This window comes from Mustela putorius, unplaced genomic scaffold, assembly GCF_011764305.1.
Source record: "Mustela putorius furo isolate JIRA1106 unplaced genomic scaffold, ASM1176430v1.1 tig00537350_pilon_pilon_pilon, whole genome shotgun sequence".
In the NCBI taxonomy this organism is placed as follows: Eukaryota; Metazoa; Chordata; class Mammalia; order Carnivora; family Mustelidae; genus Mustela; species Mustela putorius.
Genome location: NW_025422471.1, coordinates 25,350,995 through 25,376,442, shown reverse-complemented (window position 1 = coordinate 25,376,442; position 25,448 = coordinate 25,350,995). Strand labels below are relative to the sequence as shown.

The 25,448-nt window shown below is 42.1% G+C and overlaps 1 protein-coding gene across 2 annotated transcripts in view; it reads left to right on the top strand.

Annotated features, from left to right (window-relative positions):
* The window catches only part of SV2C (synaptic vesicle glycoprotein 2C), a 234,603-nt gene that overhangs the window by 193,651 nt on the left and 15,504 nt on the right, over positions 1-25,448 (top strand). For both annotated transcript variants that reach the window (XM_013063701.2, XM_004766847.3), the window contains exons 5-12: positions 8,349-8,482; positions 9,049-9,138; positions 12,191-12,301; positions 12,796-12,884; positions 15,377-15,535; positions 18,607-18,740; positions 20,658-20,861; positions 21,334-21,493. In XM_013063701.2, the coding sequence (XP_012919155.1) occupies positions 8,349-8,482; positions 9,049-9,138; positions 12,191-12,301; positions 12,796-12,884; positions 15,377-15,535; positions 18,607-18,740; positions 20,658-20,861; positions 21,334-21,493 (1,081 nt within the window). The remainder of the gene's footprint in view (positions 1-8,348; positions 8,483-9,048; positions 9,139-12,190; positions 12,302-12,795; positions 12,885-15,376; positions 15,536-18,606; positions 18,741-20,657; positions 20,862-21,333; positions 21,494-25,448) is intronic.

Below are 25,448 nucleotides of genomic sequence, written 5' to 3'. Positions count from 1 at the left end.
GTAAACCAGTGACCTGTTGAGGGGATAAAATTTTATTTCTGTAAGAATAAAATCAGAAATTTATCTGATCTTATTCCCTTCCTAAGTGTGTTGCCACTTGAGAAAAGGGATTTGAGCTACTTTTCCAAAGAGAATTTTGGTTTTCACTGACAAATACAGGCAATTTACTTCTACTGCTACTTTCCTATTTTTGCTACTTTTGCTATTTACTGCTACTAAAATCTCATCTCCCATAGATTTATTGGTTATTAATACTGATTTCTAATGTTTAAGAACATTGAATCTGTGTCTCGTGCCTAAAATCTGTCTTTTGGGGGCTCCTGGAGAGTCCCATGTTGGGGGTTGGGGGGATTCCCGGCTCAGTGGGGAGTCTGCTTCTCCCTCTCACCCCTGCTCATGCTGTCTCTCTCTCTCTCTCTCTGACTCTCTCTCTCAAATAAATAAATAAATAAATCTTAAAAAAAAGAAAATCTGCCTTCTTACCAAAGACTGTGTCCCACAAATATCACAAAACTGGTTCCCAGATATAGACTGGTAAAGTAGGTGCTCATTAACGACTACATCAGCCACTAAGCCCCCCAAAAGAGCACAAAAGCCAGCATTCTTCCACATGCATCACATACTTCTGCCTTGGCTCTCTGAAAAATTTCAGACAGTCATGCAACTGGGGAGGCAGCTGGTTTCTGCAGTCCTCCAGCACATTGGCTCAAGGCTTGTAAATGGCCTTGATTATTATGCAAGACGCATAATGCTCTTATTAGTGCCATGCTGATGAGTGCCCTGCAGGAACTGCTTTCTGTAATACCCTAACTGAGGTCCTTCCTTGTGTGGAATTTACATTATATGTAGATACATCTCTCAGTATGACATTTTAATGGGTATTTTTTTTTTTAAACAAAGTCCAGGGGCGCCTGGGTGGCTCAGTGGGTTAAGCCGCTGCCTTCGGCTCAGGTCATGATCTCAGGGTCCTGGGATCGAGTCCCGCATCGGGCTCTCTGCTCAGCAGGGAGCCTGCTTCCTTCTCTCTCTCTTTGCCTGCCTCTCAGTGTACTTGTAATTTCTCTCTGTCAAATAAATAAATAAAATCTTAAAAAAAAAAAAAAAAAAAAAAAAAAAAAAACAAAGTCCAAAAGACAATTAGAACCACCACCCATGCAAGAATCACCTTTTATTTTATTTATTTATTTATTTTTTTAAGACCAGAAAGGCGTGGTGCCAACAGTGGGTTCATTTAAGATGATCCATTTTTCTAAGTGCGGATGAGTATCTAGATGCAACAACCCACCTTCCTAGATGCATGTGGCCTGGTTTCATATGCTGGCCCTTCACTCCTGTTGATGTCTCCCTGCTTCTTGATGTTGGTGGTTTGAGAATTTCATTCTCAAATTCAAATGTAAGCCATACTGAAATCAAAATGGGGAGGGGTCCTAGGAATCCATGGCTGAACAGTTACGGTGTCCACTTCATTCTTTTGTTAATTTTTGGATCCAGATAATGGTATTATAGTTTGTAAGAACATCTGCAGGGCTATTTCTCAGGACTGTCACTGAGTCTGTCCCTCATCTGGGCCATAGAAGATCATCCATCAGTCTTTGACCCCCTTTCCCAGGAGCCATGTCCTAAATGGGGAGTAGCATTGGTCTCCCTTTCTAGGACTCCCTCCTCCCACTCAAGGGCTGTCCTCCCTTTCTCCAGGTCAGAGGGTTAGAAGGAAAATGTTAGGGACCAGGTATGGCACAACCTGTCTTGGCTACTCTCATCAACTTCTTAAATATTGATTTGAATTGTAGCTCTAACTTGAGTGTTAGGAACTTAAGAATTCGCTCTTTGTTCAGGACCCAAATCAGAAAAGAGATTTCGCTAGGGCTCTGGAGAAAATACTCTTTGGGATAGATACCTCTACCTCTTCTGTACCCCACCACACTTTCTTCATAAGCTGTTCCAGCACATGTGGGACTGTTTGTTTTGTCTGTTAATTAATTTACCTCTTCTCCTAGACTAAAAATCCTTGAGGACGGAAAAGAAGTCTTACTGGCCTCCACATTGTGGAGCATTGTGACTAGCATATATAGGTACTCAATGAAAATATGAATGAATAAGCAAAGTAAATTAAGATGATCACTAGGCAGTAGGGAAATGCAAATTAAAACCATGATAAAATACCATTACATACCTATTTGATTGGCCAGGGAAAAACAAAACAAAACAAAACCCTAAACTGCCGAAACAGTGGTAGGAAGGGTCTGAAGCAGCTAAAAGTCTCTCACACTACTGAGGGGAATGTAAAAACATACAGCCATTATGGAAAATAGTTTGGCAATTTCTTATAAAACTAAACATAAACTTATCCTATGACTCAAGTAGCCTACTCCTTGGTGTTTTATCCAAGAGAAAAGGAAAACTTTGGGACATAAAAAAATCTGACTGAAATGTTGACAGCTACTTTATTTATAATCCCCTAACACTGGAAACAATCCACTGTCCTTCACTGGTGAGTAGGTGAACAAACTTGGACCTACCCACAAAAGCCAGTTGTACTCGGCCGTAAAAAGAAACAAACTATTGGTAAGTGGAACAGTCTGCGTGGATACATTATTCTAAATCTATCAAGCCAGATTAGGATTCCACTTAGATGACATTCTGAAAAAGGCAAAACTATAGGGACAGAGAAAAGACCAGTGGTTATCGGTGGTTAGGAAGGGAGGAAAGATTGATGGCTAAAGAGCAGAGGGAAGGAATGTTTTGGGCTGATGGACCTGATCTGCCTCTTGATAATGATGGCATCCATGTGACTGTGCATTTCTCCAGCTCATAGAACTGGAAACCTGAAAAGGTAATAAATTTTATGATACACGAATTACTAATTTAATTTGGTAAAGTAAGTCAAGGTTGTTTTGCTGTTAAGTGTGAATGTAAAAAACATCAGAAGAAAAGTAGGCTTCCAGCCTCAGTGATCTGGCACATGTTCCCAGAGGAATATATGGCACTTGGTAGAGTCACTGAGACTATATTGGTGAGTAACAAAAACAGAGTTCCTACTCTTCTGGTGGGGAGAGGGACAGAGAGAAAACATGTCATCAAATCAATGCAGTTGATGGGTTTGGATAGCAGTAAATGCTGTGGAAACAATAAGATAGGCCTTTGTGACAGAGAGTGGGATTGAGGGTTTGGCTTCTCTGAAGTGATAATCTTAAACCTAGGAGAAGGTGGGAAGGAGGTATCAACATATGCAAAACATATGTAAATATCAACATATACGGAGCAGTCCTGGGAGGGAAAAGAGCAAATGCAAAGACTCTAAGGGAACTACAATGGGGATGAGATGGCCTGAAAGACACTCTCACTTTCAAACCTCATAGAAAGGACAACTAAAATAGAACAAATGCTCATAAGATGAAATTAAGCTTTGAATGTTCAAAGAACTGTGAGCCGGTAAGTCGGGCCTGAGCAAGAGGGCAAGGGGAGCCACAGAAGGTGAGCTCAGGTAAATAGCTAGGGATCTGTTTCTGTTGGCTCCATAGACCGTGGTAAGGCATTTGGATTCCATCCAAACGTCTTGGGAGTCATTGAACGCTTTTAAGTGGCAGAATGAAGTGCTCTTGTTGACATTTTAGTTTAGTTTATTTCTTTTTAGTGATCTTTACACCCAGTGTGGGGCTCGAACTCACAACCCCAAGATCAAGATTCACATGTTCTTCCAACTAGGCCAGGCAGGTACCCCTCAATTTTGTTGAAGTAATCTCTACACCCAACGTGGGGCTTGAACTCATGACCCTGAGATTACGAGTCGCGTGCTCTACTGACTGAGCCAGTCAGGCGCCCCCTCTTACTGATCTTTTAAAAGGGTAAGTCTGGCTGCTGTTGGGGACAGTGGCCTGTGATAAACTGGGGTGGGGTGTCCAGGGAAAAGAGAGTGAAGCTTCTGCTGTAGGTCAGGGGTACAGTGCTGTCAACGAGGGGCTTGGTGGTGCCAGGGAGATGAGAAGAGGTAGGTGGCTTTGAGTTCTGCTCGAAAGAAGGAGCTTTCAGAGAGATTGGCCCTTGAGTGTGGTGAGGGGAAAAGAGGAATCGAGGATAAGGTCTTGGTTTTGGGGATGAATATCTGAGTGGCTGGCAGTGTGTCATTTGCCAAAACAGGAACATTGAAAGAAATGTGAGAGTTTTCTTTGGTAGCAGAGTGAGAAATTAGAAGTTCCATTTTGGACACAGTAACTCCGAGATGCCCATTAGACACCTCTGTGAAGATGTGAATAGGCAGGTGGAGATGGGTTTCTGGAGCTCTGGAAAGAGAAGAGGCTATGTTTCAGAGATCCTGGCCTATAAGTGGTGCTTAAAGTCATGGAAATACATGAGTCTGCCTAGAGAGCATCTGGATCTAGAGAACAGGACTGACAATCAATATTTAGGATACACTGACTTGGGAGAGCTAGTGAGAGAAAGAGTCACATAAAGAAACTGAAGGAAAGCCAATGAGCTGGGAAATAAACTAGCACGTGTAGTGATGAGGAAGACAAGGGGAAAAGTTCTTCAAAGAGAAGAAAATGACCAACTATATGGAATGATTTAGACAGCTCAAATAAGACGAGGACAGAGAAGTGCCTATTAGATTTGGCAAGACAGATGACCTTGACTGGCACAGCTTCTGTGGTTTTAGGGGCAGAAGCCCATTTGCGGTGAGAAAGTGGAGACAGTTGTTCTAGGCCATTCTTTTGAGAATGAGGACAGAGAAGTAGCAGTGCAACTGGAGAGTCCTGTGGAGGTCAAGGTAGGGTTTTTTCTTAGATGGTGGAGATGGGTGTGCTGATGGAATGACCTGTTGAGTAAGATGAGAGGACTCCATGAAGAGGGCCAGAGAGGAGGGACAGGAGATTATAGTTCTGTCCTTAAGAGAGAGAAGGAGGAGTCATAAGACAGATTGGCTTTGGATTGGTTACAACAGACCAACTGCCATTGCTCCTGAGGGAAGACGGAGGGTGCAGACAGGTGCAGGTGGATGGGAGATTCAGGAGCTTTGAGAAGATGAGAAGTATGCCGTTCTCTCTGTGTTTGTGTTCTCAAAACAGTAGGGTAGGGGTCAAGTGCAAGAAATTGAACAGACTGCTAGGGATTTGAAGAGAGACAAAAAAAGGGGTACAATAGAATTTTGGAGACTGGGAAAGCACATACTGCAGAGAGAAAAATGGACCCCACCCCCTTTATATAAAGCAAGAACACAGTGCGTGTGCACACACACACACACCATGCAGGGACCTGAGACCACTTCACGGCTGATGAAATACAGAGGGTGTGAGCCGCAATGATCAGGCTAAACTTAAGCTGCTGGACAGAAGATGATACCCCTGAAGAAAATGCATTTTGAGTTGGGGACTCTGACCAGCTAGCTCTCCTCTGGGATTAGGTTCTATTTGTAGTTCAGTGTCCTCTGTGCGCTGAAAACTGCTCAAGTAGAATCACATTGCACTCAGTCTCTTCCCCCACTGATGTGAGAGTGAAGAGCAGTATTTCTAAGACCAGCTATCAGAAAGGAGAAGTCTTAGGCGAGGCCTGCGGAGAAGTCCAGGCAAAAGCCAGGAGCCTGAGGTTTCATAGAGAAGAGCTGAATTTCTCCAACTTAATTGCTTTCAATCGTGTAAGCAGCACAGCTGTAACTACAGAGAGTTGTGTGGCTTTCTCAATGCTGTTGTAAGAAATCACTACAAACTGATGGTTTTTAGACCATATAAGGTTGTTATCCTAAAATTCTGGAGGTCGGAAGTCTAAATGAGTTGGTGGAGCTTCTGGGGGCGGGAGCGGAGAAAACAGTCCTCACCTTTTCCAGCTTCTGCAAGCCGCCTACATCGCTTGCCTGTGGCTCTGGCAACTTCTACATAGCCCGCACTGCAGCACCCTCAGCTCTCTCTCCGAGCTGACCCCTGACTTCCCTCGTCACATCTCCTCCTCTCCCTTTCTCTTACAAAAAGGTTCTTCTGCTTCTCTAGGTCGGGCCCCGCTCTGTGACATAATCAGTCTACCTCAAGATCCTTAACTGAATGCCCCCCTGCAAGGTCCCTTTGCCAAATAGGGTAACAAAGTCCCAGGTCTGGGCATGCGGTCATCTTTGGGCAAGGAGGGAGCCCTATTCTACTGCCAGAAGGTTTCGGCTCCATCCACTGGTGTGAAGTCATCCTGTGCTTAGCCTTGCATTTGCTTCACTCCACCACCCAAAACTTTTATTTATCCAACATGTCAAATAATAGGACCTAGAGCTTTTTAAAAAGATATTCTTGGGCTCCTGGATGGCTCAGTCAGTTAAGCATCTGCCTGTGGCTCAGGTCATGATCCCAAGGTCCTGGGTTCGAGCCCTGCACTGGGCTCCCTGCTCAGTGGGAAGCCTGCTTCTCCCTCTCCTTCTCTCCCTGCTTGCATTCTCTCTCTGTCAAATAAATAAAATCTTAAAAAAAAAAAAAAAGATATTCTTTGAAACAAACTTTCTGATCAAATGTGAAGTGAACAAGGTATGTTTTCTCTATTCCATCAATTTTTTTTTCTGTGTTTTGAGTATTTGGGACTTTGGAACTCCTGCTACAAAAAACCTGTGAGGGGACATCCTCTTCTAAAGTTCATGATGTGGTTAATTTACCAATTCACATAACCCTCATGTATTAAATTTCCAGAAAATGTTTATTAATCTAGAATTGATGTAGTGTGTCATTGACATTTATGTCATTTGTCAACATATTCTGTATTTATGAGCAAGTGTGCATGGACACGAGGCTGGGTATGGTATATGACTCTGCCTCAGATCCTGGTAGAGAAGATGCTGTGGCTTGGTGCCCTGAGAAAGTTACATCAGCCTCAGAATCACACTTGGCTTCTGGGTAAATAATGAATAAGTATACTACTCTCTTGGGGATGGGATATAAAATACCCGACTTTTGGTCACAAAATGCCTTCTAAATGCCAAGTAACGCCAAAAACTAAAATGTTGCCTCATGTAATTCATCTATATTTCTATACATTTCCTCTCTGTTTTCAATTAGATTTTATATCCCTCATTATTTCTCATTTAGAATCATGTTTGAATTTAGCCATCATCCATTTTATATTCATGCAAATATCAGCTTCCTTTTAGTTCTTTTTTTTACCTACTGTTATTTAAATTTTATTAAAGTTATTTTTTACTTGTTATTTCATTTCAGCTTTTATTTACTTCTTACACTTAGCTATAACTAGGGGACTATGGCAGTGGGATTCCTGGTTATTCTCAGCAGATTTTCCTTTTAGTTCTTAAAGAGATTTGTTTGTTTCCCATTATGCTTATTTTTTTATTAGAGTAAAAATACTATTTAGAAACTTTAAATTATCTTTATCTATTTTAGGACATGTGCATGTGGAGAAATAACACACCTGCCATTTCTTCACAACTGTACTGCTAAGGGGTGCCTGGGTGGCTCAGTCGTTAAGCGGCTGCCTTCCGCTCAGGTCATGATCCCAGGGTTCTGGGATCAAGCCTAGCGTTGGGCTCCCAGCTCAGCGGGGAAGCCTGCTTCTCCCTCTACCACTCCCTCTGCTTGTGTTCCCTCTCTTGCTATCTCTTTCTGTGTCAAATAAAGTCTTTAAACAAAACAGTCAGTACTGGTCAGGCTGCTGGCAAGAAACCAAGGACACCCTCACAAGGGATCACTGAAGAGTCACTTGGAAACAGTGAAAAGAAGCCCAGAGGGAATAATAAAGCACCTAGGAGCTAGCTGCAGGAGAGCATCTTGTACCTACCTGTGCATCAGAGGGCACCAGGGCTGAGGTATTGTCGAAGGCTGACAAGAGCTGTGGCTGTAGGAGACGGTCCTAGGAGATGGGCATACCCAATGCCAAATCTCCCAGCCAAGGGAAGGGAGAAGGGAAGCAAGGGAAGGAAATACCCTGAACGCTGCTTCCACCCTCCCAGACCCAGTGGAAGCCAAGGTACAAGGGAGCCAGTTGATGGCCCCATAGCAGTCCATTTCCCGGCCCGCAGCAGGGGGAGAGAGGAGGGCAGTGACCAGGAGGAGCAAACAGAACATGTTCCAGCACAGGGGTCTGTTGGAAAAAGTATTCCAAATTAATTTATCATGGCCTTAGGAATTCGGTTGTACAGAAACACATATGTCCCCCCATACTTAAGCCCTGACCCCTTTGGTTTCTTTCTCTAACCGCTGCTATTGGTGTTTGTAAAGTTGAGTTGGTCACTGTGGCTAATGCCCAGATTGGCTCAAGACTTAACAATACGTTCGCCGTGTAGACACTCACAGTGATTAGGGGAAGGGTCCTTGCTTTCCCAGCAGGCCGTCTGAGAGGCGCTTTCCTTCATGCTTCCATTCTTGCTTTTCTAGGATGGAGCTTCAGCATGGGGTCAGCTTACCAGTTCCACAGTTGGCGTGTGTTCGTGATAGTCTGCGCGCTCCCCTGTGTCTCCTCAGTGGTGGCCCTCACATTCATGCCTGAAAGCCCACGGTTCTTACTGGAGGTAATGTGTATTACTATGAAGAGTTAAGGGAGCCACACCCATTGGAACAAGTTCCCTGTTAATTCTAGGAAAGTGTATGGACGTTTTTCCCTTGCTGCCATGGGACCATAGAGGGATTGGTTTCACTGAGACATGTTTTATTTTACTTTTTTCATTATTATTTTTTTATTGTGTCATGTTAGTCATCATACAATACATCATTAGTTTTTGATGTAGTGTTCCAAGACTCATTGTTTACATATAATGGAGACATGTTTTAAAAGACCAGTGTTGAAAAAGCTCCTTGTGGCCAGAAAGCACTAATTTCCTTCTCAAGCAAGTAACTTTTCCCTCAATGAAGAGACTTTGTCTTACTTTTTTATACATGAACTTTTTGCAGCCAAAGATGCTATTTCTAGTTCTAGGCACATCCCTTGAACTGCTCATGTACTTGAGGCTGTCCAGTGGGATAACCCATTTGTGCAATTATACCCAGCTTACTTTTACAACACAAGATGGTTATTGGAAAATCAGGGAGAATAAGTGTTTTACCTTTTAGCCCTTCAGTGTCTGTTCACATTTCTTAGGTTGGAAAACATGATGAAGCATGGATGATTCTGAAGTTAATTCATGACACAAACATGAGAGCACGGGGTCAACCTGAGAAAGTCTTCTCGGTAAGTACCTGCTTCTCAGCAAATCATCTATGCCAGGTGCAAGGAAACATTTTCTGAAAAGGCCAGATTGTAAATTTTTCTCTCTACACCGGCTACACTTATCTTTTCGTTCCTCATATTTCCACTTCACTTAGACGTATTGCTCTCACTGGCTCTGTGCTTGCTGTTCACTCTGCATGGAATGTTCTTACATCTTCCAGTTACCAAGTCTATTCTCAGTGGGGAAAGCCAGTCTAAATTAATAAAAATTGGATGGATGGAATTTTTTGGAAGAAACAGTGGTTTAAATTTTTTTACATAGGCAGTCATGCAATTAGACTAATGATGTTTTGTCTCAAATAGGTTTAGGCAGACATACAGTAAGACATAAGGGAGACATAAATAAGACCTTCAGTGTCTTATAAATAACACCAAATATAGGTGTTAAAACATATGAAATAGTTCCTTATTAAACAGTCTGTTGACACCTTATTTATTTCTTTTTTACTTAGGAAACAAATTTTTCATATTGTAAATATATACTTAAGTTTGGCCTTTATCTACATTACCACACATTCTTCATTAGCATATATTTTTTTTAAAGCAATGTTATGGAGAAATGGAATTCAGTAATGGATGTCTCCTATTGAGGACCTGGAAATGTCTGAATAAACCCTTCTTTTAAGAGATACACAAGAGAGGAGGGAGTTTTTTTAAATGAGACAATTAGAAGGCTGGAGGAATCTTGAGGCATCATTTAGAGACTCAATGTCACTTAACCCTTCTTAGCCACATGAGGAAAAACGCTTTATCAAAGTGATCTTCTGAGGTGAATCTCTCCAGGGCCTCACTGTGCTACTTTACTGCTTTTTCTTCTGGAAGGTTTGAGTCACCAAATTCACACATGGTCATCCATGTTGCTACTACATTATGTGAGAATATGAGGGAATACTTCAAAAGAATGGGTAATCTCAGAGTTGGGTAATTTCAAAGTCATTACATCATTTCAACACAACAGCTTTTTCCTTTTCCCTGTTATGCCCACAATATAGCAAATCTGCATGCATTCCTCCAAAGCCTCTTTTTTAAGCTCTTCTTCGTATGCCCCTACCTTACATATTGTTTTCCAGGACACTCTTTTTAGCTAATTTCTCTTTTAACCTAATATACTTTCCTTAGCTGATTCCAGCTCACCATCTCCTAATGGACAGTTCTCCTGAGCTCCAAATATACATGTTGAAGGCCATTATGGACATCCTTCTATGTCCTTTCAAAACTGAATTTCTAAGTCTGACTTCACATCTTAAGAGACTTCAAGCTTCCTCCTTTTACTGAATTCTATCAGAAGATACCACCAGGACCATGCAACTGGAAAAACCTTAAAACTACCTTGTTTCTTGCTTCCCTTTATCCCCATAATATTCAAGGCCTCACTCTGTCCTAATATTTCCATCCTAAATATCATTCCTCTTTGTTCCTTACTTTTGACCCTACTGTCACTGATTTCTTTCAGCCCTCATTACTCGCTGCCCTCTGCCCTCGGACTATTCTTCAGGAATCTAAAACTCTTTGTAGTTGTCCAGTCCCTTGTTTTCTCTCACAACTCAGGATGTTTGCACATGGTATCTCCCATGCTTGGAATGGCCTCCAAGTGATTCACATACATGGCAAATGACACACTTCTCCATAAGTCCATGAAGATTTCTCACATTCCCAATTCAACTTGGGTGTTCAGTAAAACACATCTTTTCCCTCTAATATTGATCTCCATTAGAGGTTTTTTTTTCTTTGTATGGTAATTTATTTTTGGAACTACACAGTCTAGTGCTGAACCTGGTACCCAGGGAGTTCCCATGAATGAATGAACAAACATTGATGAGGAGGGAAGAAGAAGCCTCCCACTAATAGTATGTTGAGAGATAAGAACACCTCTTTGATTTAAAAAATCTAGAGTATCACAAAGAAATGCCTCCATGGATTATTTTGAGTTGACTCTATTTGGAATCCCACATTTAACTCATACATTATTTTCATTAAATACAGACCTCTTTGTTGGCATAGCAGGAAGAGGCTACTGCTTACCTCACATAATTTGAGGGTTCCCAAATCACCACTGTCAAAAGACAGTGTACCTGGATTCTCACAATAGAAGTCCTGCTTTGGATATGGGTAGAATCTCCAGGAAAAAAAAAGGTGTTCAAAAGTGACCCCTGGCAGGGGTAATATTTGTGCAATTGTCTGTGTTCTCTCTAAAAGTTGAATGAATGTTGACTAAAAGGGTAAGATGGGACAGGTCCACAAAAGGAACCATTCTTTTTTTTTTTTTTAATTCTTATTTTTCTCTTTTCAGGCTTTACTCTCTGTGTTGAAAGCATTGCCTTTCCCATGTCTGGCTTCTTTTCCCAAGCAGAAGAGGCTAATTTAAGTCCTAAATGCAGCCCTTCCCAGTGATCTCCCATCATTTATTTCCCCTCTGTCACTGCAGAAGCTATGTTAATGCTTCCAGTCAGAGCCCATTCTCTGGACTTTGTACCGTGCTTGCCTGTGGCTATTTGCTGACCAGCCGCTGTGGGTTAGGTTACAGGAAAAGGAAGAAAGGGTCATAAAATACAAAGATAACTTGTAAGAACACAAGTTGGATGAGGAAGCTTTAAGAACTATATTGAGGGACCAAATTCAACAAATCCATGGGCTCCAAAGTAAAGTATGTACAATCACTTCAGTCCAAGCAAAATAATTCTTATTCCAGAAGCTAATCTCTCTGAATGTTTTATCTGTGAAATGTTTGCCTTTATGGTTATGCTGCAAAGAAGGGCATTTTGGTTTCATATTACTCTACCCCTACTTGTTCTTCCCCCTTTCTCCATAGTATTCCTTCCCATTCATTCTTTATGCAATTCTTCCAAGTGGTGTTGGGGTCCGTATATTTCTATGCTCATGGTCTAATGTAAAAACGGAATGATTATCAGATACCTGCTTGCTTTTTTGGGATTTGGGCTTTGCTCCTTTCAAAACAAATGATAGGCCTTCAGAGAAGAGAACTCAGCACTTGGCACTGTGTTGCTCTCTACAGGTCCACAGAATCAAAACTCCCAAACAAATAGATGAGCTGATTGAAATTGAGAGTGACACAGGGACATGGTACAGAAGGTGTTTTGTCCGGATCCGCACGGAACTCTATGGAGTAAGTAAGAGACACCCCCCCAACCCCCCACCGGCATGTGCTGGCTAACATGGTGCCTTTAAAGTTGATCAGAAGCAGAGTGGATTGTGACCATTCCATGAGTGAGCCTGTGCCCCCTGCTGTCCAGGACACCTCATTTTCCTACACTGGGACCAGGTGAAAGGGCTCCTCTCCCACCCCCTCCCCACCCCCAGAGACAAGTGGGCTAGCCAAGACATTCCAAAGACATTCCATCTTTGGGAAGGGAAGTGCTAGACAAGGAGTCTTGGCAAGGCTGGGACACACTCAAGTTTTAAGTTACTTTGTCCATTGGCTTCCTGGAAGCTAAAAAAGTGAAACTTGCAGGATTTGGTTTCCTAGAGCCTCCAGCCTTGACACTGGAAGTTCCAACGAATCTGGCTCAAATAACTGGTGTTTTAATAACTGGTGAAGGCGATTGGGAGTGGGTTCACTGCATAACCGCATAAGAAAACTAACTGTTTAATATTTTACAGATCTGGTTGACTTTCATGAGATGTTTCAACTACCCTGTCAGGGAAAATACAATAAAGCTTACAATAGTTTGGTTCACCCTGTCCTTTGGGTAAGTAATATTTCAGTTCTTGGTGAGTGAAATCTTTATATTTCCACACGGTAACTCCCAGTCCCATGGCTCTCCTTTCTTACACTCTTTGATGCTGTTAGTATGTTAGGAAGGATTTTTTTTTTTTTTTTCAGTTTAGGTTTGCTGGCCCTGACAGTTTTTATAAATGACTTTATTTTGTCATAATGCTGGGTGGCAAAACCAATAGTTCTTGGAAAGTCTTATGAGACCATGGGTGATTTGCTCCCCTTGGCTTCTCCACCTTCCTCTCCTTTGCTCGCCACCAACCCCAGCAACCTTCTTGCTTTTCCATGAACATGCCAGAACGTTCCCATCTCATGGGACTGCCTTGGCACTGCTGCCCAGATATTGCCCAGCTCATTTCCTCACCTCTTCTGAGACTTGTCTTGGATGTTACCTTCCCAGGCTCACCTTCCTTAAGCATTTACTTAATGGCAACCCTTCAGCACTCCCTGCCCCCTTCTCAGCCTTATTATTCCCCCAGAGCACCTTCTGTCTTCTAATATTCAGAAAAGTTCTTTATTCTCTAGAGAGTAAAGCTCTGTCTCCCCCTCTGTGGAAGCTCTGTGAGAACAGGGATTTTAAAACTGTCTTGTTCACTCCTGTATGCCCCTGGAACATAGTAAGTGCTCAATAAGTAATTAATGAATCAAGTCTCCATTTATGCGTTCTAAGAAAAGAGATAGAAAGAAAATATCAGAATTGTATTAGCTAATAGCTTTAGAATATTTGTATCCAACTCTATTTTGCACAATTTACTATTTATAAGAGACAATTAGATAATACCCTATACTTTCAGGTCTGTTGGCTCTTAATGCCCTAGTAGAGCCCAGCGTCGATGCTGTAGGTTCTATCTGCAAACCTCCCTAAATGCAAACAGGCAAGTGATCAAAGACAGTCAATCTTTCATAGTGCCATGAGGGGTAGCAATGGGACAGACAGGGAAAGTGTGGATCAGAAGACCCAACATCTCCCTCTGCTCTGTGACTTGGAGATACTATACCAAGTTTTATTTCCTTATTTCCAAATTAAGAGGGATGCTTCAGATTATGTAAAGTAACTCCCACTCAAGTTCTAGGAGACACATTAATCAATGAAGGTAGACAAGGCTGAAAAGTGCCTACTATGTACTAAACACCCAGCTAGGTACAAAGGCATGTAGTCAAAAGTTCTCTTGATGTGGAGATTTAGGTGGTAATATCTGGTTTGCTGATATTTTGTTATTTATTGCTGACCACATGGTAAGCTTTATAGATTCCTTGTAATGTCCCTAAAATGTTAAAGAGTGCCTACATTTGGTGGATATTCAGTAAATGTTCACTGAGTAAATGAAAAATTAGGTGAAACTCCTCCATGTCGTGAGGATGTATGCTCCAGGCCAACTTGCTTCCCTCATTGTTGCCATTTTCAAAGATTTTTGTCCTGAGTATGTGAGTAGAGAGCAGGGTGATGGATGTTCAGGGTATATGTATCCTTTAAATGAATATTTTTGTATTCTCTGGTTAAATACCCAATTGTTGGATCATAGACATTTTTGCAAAGAAGACCGAGGGATGGCCAACAGACATATGAAATGTACTGTCACAGCTGATGAGGGACATACAGATCAAGACTACAATGGGATATCACCTCACATCTGTCAGAATGGCTAAAATCAGCATAAGAAACAACAGATGTTGGAGAGGACACACAGAAAGGCGACCCTCCCGCACTGTTGGTGGGAAGGCAAGCTGGTATAACCACTCTGGAAAATAGTACAGAGCTTCCTCAAAACATTAAAAAAAAAAGCTGCCCTATGAACCAGCAATTGCACTAGCCACATATCAACCGCGCGGTTGCCATATGTGGTTAGTGGCTGCTGTACTAAAGAGCACAGAGGAGTGCCTGAGCTGTGCCCTGCTAGAATCATACCTAAGAGAGTATAGCAGCAAGTGGAAATAACCTGGATTTTCAGATAATAACCCCAATGACCCTTCTCCCAGCCTTGAACCACTTGAGAAATGGATCTCTGCCCTTGAGGTCACTGTATCACAGTAGTGTAGGAACCCAGAAATAGTCCCCATGAGTAAAGAGGTCATTCTTTAATGGTACTCAGAGTTTGGGGACCCCAGGAGTTTACACCAGCAGATTAGGAGATGGGGTTCCTCAGTGAGGCCTAGGCTGATGAGAAGAGCAGGGTCAGGAAGCCCTGTGTTGGTATAGCATGGAGGTCCCTGTCCAAAAGCAGAGTGCAGAACTCCTCCTATCTGTGGGGCTTCCCAGGCAGGGTGGCTCTCTGGCATGATGTTTGTGGGCTGATCCATGGTGAGAAGATGGCTGCTCCATGATTCCTTCTGTAGCAGGGAGCGGATCAGAACCACAAGTGCTTCTCCAGGAACCCCTGCCTCTCTGAAATTGTCACTTGGCAGGGGTCGGTCACTGCCACGGGTGTGCCAGCACCCGTACAAACTCCTGTGTCTTTGTTTTTGCAGGTACTATGGATTATCTGTGTGGTTCCCTGATGTCATCAAACATCTGCAGTCGAACATGTTGCCCATTGAAAAGATCGAGAGAGAAAAATTTTCAAATTTCAGTGTTAACTTTACAATGGCAAATCAGTTGCACATGGGAGCAGAGTACGACAATGGCAGGTCCAGAAACTTTGAAATAACTTAATCTGCTATCTGTTCTGAAAAAAAGTCTTTCTTCCTAGTCTTTGCTGCATGGAAGCATGCACCGCTGTTTGCTTGTTTGTTTTTCTTAGTTTGTACATTAGTCATTTTCAGACTGAATTTAAACACTTCCAAACAGGCTTTAAAAAAAAAAAAAAAGGTATATGTGTATCAGTCCTTGACTTAAAACTGCTTCTGAAACTGCTGCTTCACATTTGTGAAGTAGCGGAATTAACTGGTATGAAAAGAAAATTTAGAGAGACCCTGGAAAGTAACAGAAATGAGTCATGAGAGAGAAGAGGGAGGAGTACAAGGCAATAAGATGGTTGATGGTGCGACTTAATTCAGAGAAGAAATCCGTAGTGTAACATGATGCCTGTCTCTTACCCCTGAGAAGGGGGACCACTTTCAGAAGCCCTTCCTTCTCCACTAGGCTGAATCTGGAAGTGATGTTACATTGTACCAGTAAGACTTTCCCTTAAAGAACAGAAATGATTCCCCAAAGTTCAGGGCTTTGAAAATACAGAATGAGTTAGCAAAGGACTTTTTTTGAAGATGGACTCTGGAATGCCTCTTGGTATGCACAGAGAACTGGCTTAGGAAGGTGGTTCCAGTACATTCTTTCATAGGGGGAAAGGAATAGATGAGGTCATTTCTTTCTGTTAGTTGTCGTCTAGGTAAATAATGGCTGGTGTGTGCTCCTGATGGCTTGAACATTGTTCTTAGGAAATTGTCCCAAAGGCAGATATGGTAAAAGTAAAAATTTTTAAGAACTGGACCAAGTTTTCCCAGACAAAACCACTTTGGAAGGATGAGGAAGAATTCTGTAGGATACTTAGGGTTTATATGATGAAAGGGAGAATTATGAAGCAGGAGATAATTGTTTAAATTGGCAATTCCACACAGGGCTTAATCCTCATGCAGGCCATGTAGGATCACCTTCACTCTCCCACATAAAATCCCAACCCAAGCCTGCGCTTGTCTTTCCATGGAAACCTTTGTAATGGCAGGGTAAAAATTTACTTCGTTGATTTTTAAAAGTGTTGTTACTCCATTAGACATGTCTGATATGTTTGTGTCTCTGACCTATTTTAAATGATGCTGGTTAAAGTTCTAAGCCAACTCTTTGGTCACCACCACCAGTTTTTTACACTAGCAAGATAATTATTAGCCATTTTAATAGTATTAAAATTCCTGTAAAACATATATATTTATTTTAGAAGGCAATAGAATTTTTATTGATTTTCTTGTTTGTCTTTCAGGGAAATGAGAAATGCCGCTAGCTAATTCATTTTTTACAAAGAACTTTCCTGTTCAATACCATAAAATGGCATCTCTCCTTCATGCCGTGGTACTGATCTGGAATAGCCTCTGGGGTAGACTGTCACCAAACAAAGCGAACAGTATAGAATTGTGTGTCTTATTTGCTAGCACTCCATAAAAAGAATGCTCCTAAGAGCATATAAGAAACTGGCCACACTGGCAAAAGAACTGGGAGGCTTAAGGTTAGCTGGGAAAAGACTTATTTTATCCTTTTTCAGTGTTTTCAATTTTGTACCTTGTGAACTCTGTGTATATATTATCCATTCATAAAAAACCTGAAACTGTTTTCCCTTTCTAAATTCACTTCTAGTTCAGAAAGTTGATAATATTCTTAAAATGTGCCATTATTGGGACATCTGGGTGGCTCAGTTAGTTAAGGGTCTGACTCTTGATTTCTGCTCAGGTCCTGATCTCAGGGTTGTGAGATCAAGTCCCGAGTCATGCTCTGCTCTCAGTGTGGAGCTAATTTCGGATTCTCTCTCCCTCCCTCTCTCTCTCCTTTTGCCCCTTCCCTGCTCACTCTCCCTCTCTTGAAAAAAAAAAAATAGTGCCATTATTTACCCTTTTTTAATGGCTAAATTTATGACTTAGATGGATTTACTCTTGACCCCTGGAGTAGAGGTTGAAATGAGATTACTTTTTAAGAAGGTGTTGTGTTAGGCCACAGCATTTTGAGCCGACAGATATCATCAGGCAATAAGGTGAAAACAATTTTGGAAGTACTGAAGAGGGTATAGCTTTTAAGTCAGTCAGCTTGCTTGCCTGGGAGGCTCAGACCCTTTCTGCCCCGAGTGGTATTTGGTGTAATAACTTATTCTCCAGTTGAACAAGCATTCTCCTCTCAGTGCCTGGCTAAGTATCGATTGATGATCTCTTAATAACTTACCGAGACACAATGATGACTGTCGACCCATGTCTTCTGGGAGGCATTATCAACACAGACAGATCTGGTCATAGACTCTTTTTAAGATGTTAGGATCATCATGACTGTTATTATCTTCACCATCTAGAACCCCACACCCCTTGCAGCATTCAAAAAGGTATCTGAGCAGGTTTCATCATTCTACACTTTCCCAAAAAACAAGCAGAGCTCTCATCACTCTGCTTGGTTCAAGGAATACCAGTTGGCTTTGACAAGAAACTTATTTATGGAAATGAGTTTCTTCCTTTCTACCAGCCCTGAGTCAATCATTCCTCATGTAAATGAAGCCCAATTCTCATTGTTCTCTACCAGAAATCCCTACAGGAAAATGAAGAAGCCTTGAATTTTTAGCTTAGGAAACAGACTTCTGTCAAAAGTGAGCATGGGAGCACATTAAGTTAAAGCCATTAACCTCAAATAGAGAATTTTCAAATAAAGACATATGATCAAGAGCAAGAGGATAGGATTGAAAAATAAGAAATCGGTAGCCTCTGTTAGTCTTCAAACTCTCTACGTTCGTTAACATACCCTACAAAATCTTTTACCAACATTGCAAAAGCTAAATGAAGTTTTCCTGAATGCCACCTCTTCTGCTGGGAAATAATATAGGTGAGCCAGGAGATAGCCAAAGGACAGGCCGCGTGAAGAAGAAGGGTGGGCAGTTAAGAACCTAGAAGATCCAGAGACTAATGTCTTTATGGAGAGTCCATAGTGGGGCATCAGATCTCTAAACCCATTTGACTTTACTTTGAACCCTGATGGACACAGTCATTGATAAGAATTTTTGTGTGTGTGTTTTGGGCAGATTTCTAGGGATGAAGTTCAAATCTGTAACTTTCAAAGACTCACTTTTTAAGGCCTGCGTCTTTGAGGATGTGACTTCAGTCAACACCTACTTCAGGAACTGCACATTTATTGACACTGTTTTTGACAACACAGGTAGGTGTGCTCCTTTGCGCTGCCTAGGGCCTGTTCAAATGGGCCAGTTCTTGGCAAAAACCTGATACCCCTGTGATAATGTGGGCAAAGGCGTATGGGGAAAGTAGATATTAAAGTATAAAGGAATGGGTTTCCTTAATCAGATTGGATCATGGTTAAGCTTTTATTATTTCTCTCTGTCAGATTTAATGCAAATAGGACTTGCTGAAGTTCCAAGTTAAAAAAATAAAAATCCTTGAGGTGCCTGGGTGCCTCAGTAGGTTGAGCGCCTGGCTCTTGATATCAGCTCAGATCATGAGCCCAGGGTCAGGATCAGGAGGTCCCAGGGTCAGGAGATGTCAGACTCTGCACTGAGTATGAGGCCTGCTTAAGATTCTGTCTCTCTCCCTCTGCCCCACACCCACCCACTCTGCTCACATGTGTGCACGATTTCTCTGTCTTAAAAAGAAAAAATACCTTTGAGTAATCTTTTAAAAAGATTTTATTTATTTATTTGAGAGAGAAAGAGCACACAGGTGGGTGGAGGGGCAGAGGGAGAAACAGACTCCCTGCTAGGCAGGAAGTCTGATGCAGGACTCGATCCCAGGACCCCGGGATCATGATCTGAGCCAAAGGCAGACCCTTAACTGACTGAGCCACCCAGATGCCCCTCCCTTGAGTAATATTTGAAGAAAAGAATCGCCCCTCAGTTTGTTTGTTTATAATCCTGGCTTCAAAATTTGATGTCTACTTAAGTGATAATGCCTGAACTGCAGCGAACAGAGATGGACTATGCATGGCTATGTTTAATCAGATAGTTTTTTGTCCAATCCTGGTAATGGAGTTTGGAAAACTCCCCAGGGGAAAAGAAGAGTTTGGTGGGGGGAGGGTACTGATTGAGCACCTACCATAGGCTGGTTCCTACTTTCCATCATTAGACATTCATTATCTCATTTCATGAGATAATAGTGGAGACTTGGAAAAAGTAATTTGGCCACATTCGTAGATCTAGTAACAGCTAACATTTGAGACCAGTTTCATCTGATTGCCGAGCCCATGCTTTCCCACCCCTGCACTCCGGTGTGTCTGTCCTATGAGTCCAAAATAACAGCCCAGCACAGGGAGGAATATAGCACTACCTTGGGTCAGTGCTTCCTTCTTGGTGTTCAGACAGGAAGCAGCTCTGCCCAACTCCCAGTGAGAGTGGAATCAGGTTTTTTTTAAACAGTGCTTTAACTGCCTTCTAACCCATTCAACCTCAGAAGCCAGCTTCTTAGGCACGTTTTGATCAGTAAGAGACAATAACGGTTTTGATTCCCACTGACTTTTAGCGGAACCCACCATTCCTTTGCACCTCTTCTTGGATAGATCCAAGCTCCAGGGAAAAAAAAAAAAAAAAACCAAAAACAGTGAATGCCAGTGACCTTCCAATAAGGGCAACTCTTATTCCTTTGTGTGTTCCTCCACTTTGACCTCAACTTCTACATTCAACCTTATGGGTCCAACAAAAGGCTGTTCCTTCTCTTTAACTCAGAGTCCCATAAAATAGCAATGATAAGGCTGATTCATCTACATTTTGAAACAACTTGTTTTTGTAGTTGTAGTATGGAAGCTATCAGTTCTATAATAATAGTACTTATGTAACATGATAATTAGAACAAACTAACATTATAAAGGAGTAAGCAAGTAATATAATTAGCAATGGCCAACCAGAAAAAAACAGAGGATAACTAGACTCTAATATATTCTTTTATTCAACAAACCTATCCTTCATTCAGCTACTTTGTAATGTGAGGTTCTAGAGCAGCCCCTGTGTGTTGGCCAGGACCTGAAGCCCTCAAGTTTACAATACCATGTTTCTTTTTCTGAATTCTTGACTGGCTTTCTTCGACTGGGGCACAAGTGTCAAGAGCCTGATGAATGTTTTTGTGTCCACAGATTTTGAGCCATATAAATTCATTGATAGCGAATTTCAAAACTGCTCATTTTCTCACAACAAGACGGGATGCCAGATTACCTTCGATGATGACTATAGTGCCTACTGGATTTATTTTGTCAACTTCCTGGGGACATTGGCAGTGTTGCCAGGGAACATCGTGTCTGCTCTCCTGATGGACAGAATCGGGCGCTTAACGATGCTAGGTATGTGCTTGATTTTATGTAAAATAAAAGAGCTGCCCTTGCCATCTCTGGGGAGCCTGGTTCCCACTGTACTCCCTGCCCCCTAAGGGATTTGCATCCCACAGAGATGAGGAGAAATCCCTTAAGACCCTTCATTAGGACTAAATCTCAGCAAAAATTATGCCTAATTACATTTCATTTGAGCAGCTACCGTGAATTAACAGACTGAAGAACTAATTATGTGTGACTGATGTATATTCTTCCACTTAAGTAGCTGAGTAATTGACGATATGCATTTCCTGTTTGCTGTGTTCAGAAGGCAGTTGGAGAGGCAAACCTTTATACAGGTGAGCCTACCTGTACCTGAGCTGTTGGAGTCCAGACCACAGCCTCCCCGTGGGATTCAGGTTTGCTGAGAGATGACAAGGACCCAAGGATTATTCTTTCTAAGATGGCAGGAAACATGGCACCCTTTTGTCTTCATCGTTGGCAGGTGGCTCCATGGTACTTTCGGGGATCAGTTGTTTCTTCCTCTGGTTGGGCAGCAGTGAGTCCATGATGGTAGGCGTGCTGTGTCTGTATAACGGATTGACCATCTCGGCCTGGAACTCTCTGGATGTGGTCACTGTGGAACTGTACCCCACAGACCGCAGGTATGTTGAAAGCTCCTTGGGGCCCCTGAGAAGTCATAGAAAAATAAGCCGAACTGTCATTTCCCAAAGGACATGAAAATCCAAAAAAAAAACCGTGGTTTATGAGGTCATAGTTTTCACTCATACATTTTAAAAAGAAAATGTCAGGGAATGTAGTTGCTAGTAGGAATAAGTAATTGGGAAGTGAAACTAGTGAAGACATTTACTTGTGTCCATGACTTGGTTTATTGGCTGACAGTATGAGTAGCCCGTACTGAAGTAGTGAGGGGAAGGGTTTGGACCACATTTTCAGCTCTTGGACCACATTTTCACTAGCTAATCAGTCCTGAGAGGACTCTTACTTTCCTTTGTAAGTGTCTGCATGAGCTCTGTATTAAGCAGCCACAGAGAAGTCTCTACACCATATCTCTTGACCTTCCTGGGAAGGTCAAGGCCCAAATGTCTTGGGAAAGCGCAACACATTTCCAGTTATAACAACAACAACAACAACAACGATTACTATTAGAACAAAGTTATGCATCAGTCCCAATGTGGAGATAAAGACTTTGCATCTTATATCAGAGAATGGACAAAAAGTTAGAGTTTTGGGGTCAAGCTGTAGCAGCTGAATAATTAAAATAATAAAAGCCCTGTTTTTCCATTTGACATGAGTAGACCAATGGCCTTTGCCCTCTTTTATTTTGTGTATACTTTGTCACCATGGAAACCCTCTCTGCTGAAGTATGGGGTCAGTATTTTCTGAACTTGGAAATGCAGGAGGGATTTTTTCTAAGTCTATGCAGAAACATTTGGGATGAGAATTTTCAATAACATCTATTACTGAGCTTATAGGAATGCTATAGGAACTATATACCCATCTCCCACAGAACATCTCAAACTCTGACAGATGTGTGCTTATCAAATGTTCTACTAGGCCCTCAGTAACCTCCTGCTGAGTATTTAGGCTCTGAAAGGAACCATATCCTCCAAATACAGCATCTCCTTTATTCATTCAACAAACATTAACTCTCTTTTGTGAGCAAGCTCGGGGGTAGATGCCACAGGCCTTGGGATGAGGGTACTGCCAAAAAGAAAGAAAGGAAGGAAGGAAGGAAAGAAAAGGAAAGGAAAGGAAAAAAAGAAAAGGAAAAGAGGGAAGGAAGGGAGAAAGAGAAGGAAAGGAAAGATTAAGACAATGCAGTATCCAGTGAGCATTATTTTATCAACTTTCTTCCTGCAAATAGGGCCCAGATGTGGATTAGCTATACATTTAAAATAAACCCCTTAAAGGGGGCGCCTGGGTGGCTCAGTCGTTAAACGTCTGCCTTCAGCTCAGGTCATGATTCAAACCCTGCATGGAACCCAGCATTGGGCTCCCTGCTTGGCAGGAAGTAGGCTTCCCACTCTGCCTGACTGTGTTCCTTTTCTCACTGTCTCTCTCTGTCAAAATCTTTTTAAAATTTTTTAATAAAATAAATAAACCCCTTAATGTTAAACAAGGCTATGGCATAGCCAGATACCTTTTTCTTATCCACGTAAGAGTTTGATACTATTTTAGATGAATCAGCTGCTTATCCCTCTACCAGAATGAATGAAAGGATGAATATTCTTCTATGGCAAAATCTGACTTAAAAAACAAAAAACAACAATTTGGGCAGTTTCCTCCAATGAGAAACATGGGCATGCTGTAATTCTGTTGTTAAAATTTGATATAATTCCAATGACAGAATTTCTTAGTTAAAAACAGAAATTGCTATTTGTGTTTGTTTGCTATTTGTCTGCTCTAAGAAGCAGAGGATAGGACAGAACTAAACGTGTACAGATTTTAGTAGGAGACGTGGCTGTGTGAGTGAAAATGGGGATGGAGGAGAAGTCTGGGCATGCTACAGGGAAGCCTGGACCCCAGGGAAGGAGTGAGGAAGGACAGTAGGGGGGACTGCCCCCCACCTCCTCTGGCAGTCTCAGGGGGGTTTGGCAAGACGATGGGGGGATAGAGCTGCTGGGGGTGGAGGGTGACAGCATCTGCTTCCAGCAAGTCCTGTGTGTCCCAGGAACCGGCCAGCAGTAGTACTCCTAACATGTTCTGTTATTAGAGCAGCAAAACGTGGGGATGAATTTCTGAGCTCAGCAGCTGGGGCAGCGACTTGGATGTCCACAAGGCATACTGCAGCCACAGATATGCTGGTGGACATTCTGCAACTCTTTCACAGATGTGAGTAGATAACATGCAGGAAGTCAGTTTCCTCAGTGATGGAGAGCTAACTGGTCCTCCAGAGCATTTCTGCCAGAGCCCTAGTGGGAGATCCAGTCCCATCTCTTCTGTTATAGGCAAAAACTTGCTCTCCTGTGTCTGCCATGCTCCCCTGGGCCACAGAAGGAGTCTCCATGGATCTCTGGCTTAGCTCGTAGAGGAAAACCCCAGTGGTGCTGAGTGCAGGCATCCTGTGGCCTCTTCTCCCCATAAAAGCAGAAAAGAATACATCTCAACAGGAATTCTGACTAGAGGTGGTGATATTTCATATCAGAACTTTAGCACTGCCAACTCCCAGCCCAGTTTCTGGAGTCTCCCTAATGATCAGAATAAGACACTCTGATCCCAGGCCCTGAGCTAAAAAAAAAAAAAAGTAACCTAGGGAGCCAGTTAACAGCCAGCTCCTATCAAAATCCCAGTCAGCGGCACCAGGGTGGCTAAGTTGGTTGAGCATCTAACTTTTGATCTGAGCCCAGGTCTTGATCTCAGGGTGGTGAGTTCAAGCCCCACATTGGGCTCCATGCTGATTTTTGTTAAAAACAAAAATCAAAAATCCCAATCAAAATTATTCTATTTGGGGAACATAATGTAAGGTATAGTCTAAGCGCTATGACAGTTGAAATCTACATTTGTCAAACACGTTATAGATTTTACTTTTAATGTTATGCCTTTGACTTTTACTGGGGGCTACATTTGCCTTTACTGTGAAAACCCCAAGGAGGACAGGATACCATGTATTACAGTGCACACTTCCCTCTGTGCAGAGGCTGCCCCCCCAATATGCAGGAAGCTCTAGGGCCCCCTTCTGAGAAGTTGCTCTGCCCTTCCTTTCATGTCATAAAAATAGGTAATTCTTCACATTTCACTCTCCGTTATGCAGGGAGGAGGCCTCTCTCTGCTAAATCTGCATGGTCTGGCTATTTGCTTTGTTCCTTCTCATTCTGATTTACTCTCTTTTATTCCTATTATATTATTTTGTTTGTTTGTTTTTTATATGCTACCCTAAATTTTTTCCTAGAGAGGCAGGAAAGTTCAAGATTAAAATTATACATACTGAATAGCACTTTCCTATGCTTAAAAAAATGAAACCAAAAAAAGCTATAAGCACTTTTTATAAAGGAAAGCTCTGTTTTTCTATTGAAAGAATAGTATTTCTCAATATTATACTTCTGGCCATGAGATGTGGGGGTTTTTCTTAATTTTCTATAATTCACAGCAAACACCAGCTGAATGTCCTTCAATTTAACTCAGTTCTGACACTATTTGCCTGGTGACAGCATCAGATGCCACAGGTTAAGAGCTCAGTTCCCACAAGATTGTCCCCATTGCAGATGCCAAACACAAGTTAGGTTATCACCTGCACTTCTGACCCACTGGCCATAAATTGGAGTTCTCATGACCCTTCCTTGAGTTTGATCATTTGGTTGGCTCATAGAACTCAAGGGAATATTTATTTACATTTACCAACTTTTTATAAGAAGATATAGAAAGAGCCAGGAAGAACCAGATGGAAGAGATGCAGAAGTGAGGTATGAGAGGAGGGCGAGGAGATTCCATGCTCCTCCAGCTGCAGGACCCTCCAGGACCTCCAGTGTTGACCACTCCGGAAGCTCAGCATCTTGTTCAAGATTTTTTTATAGTCCACCCGGCCATGCCTCTCACTCCTTCGCAGTTCCAACCTCTAATCACTTGTTTCTTCAACCCCCTCCTGAGGCTTTCTAGGCA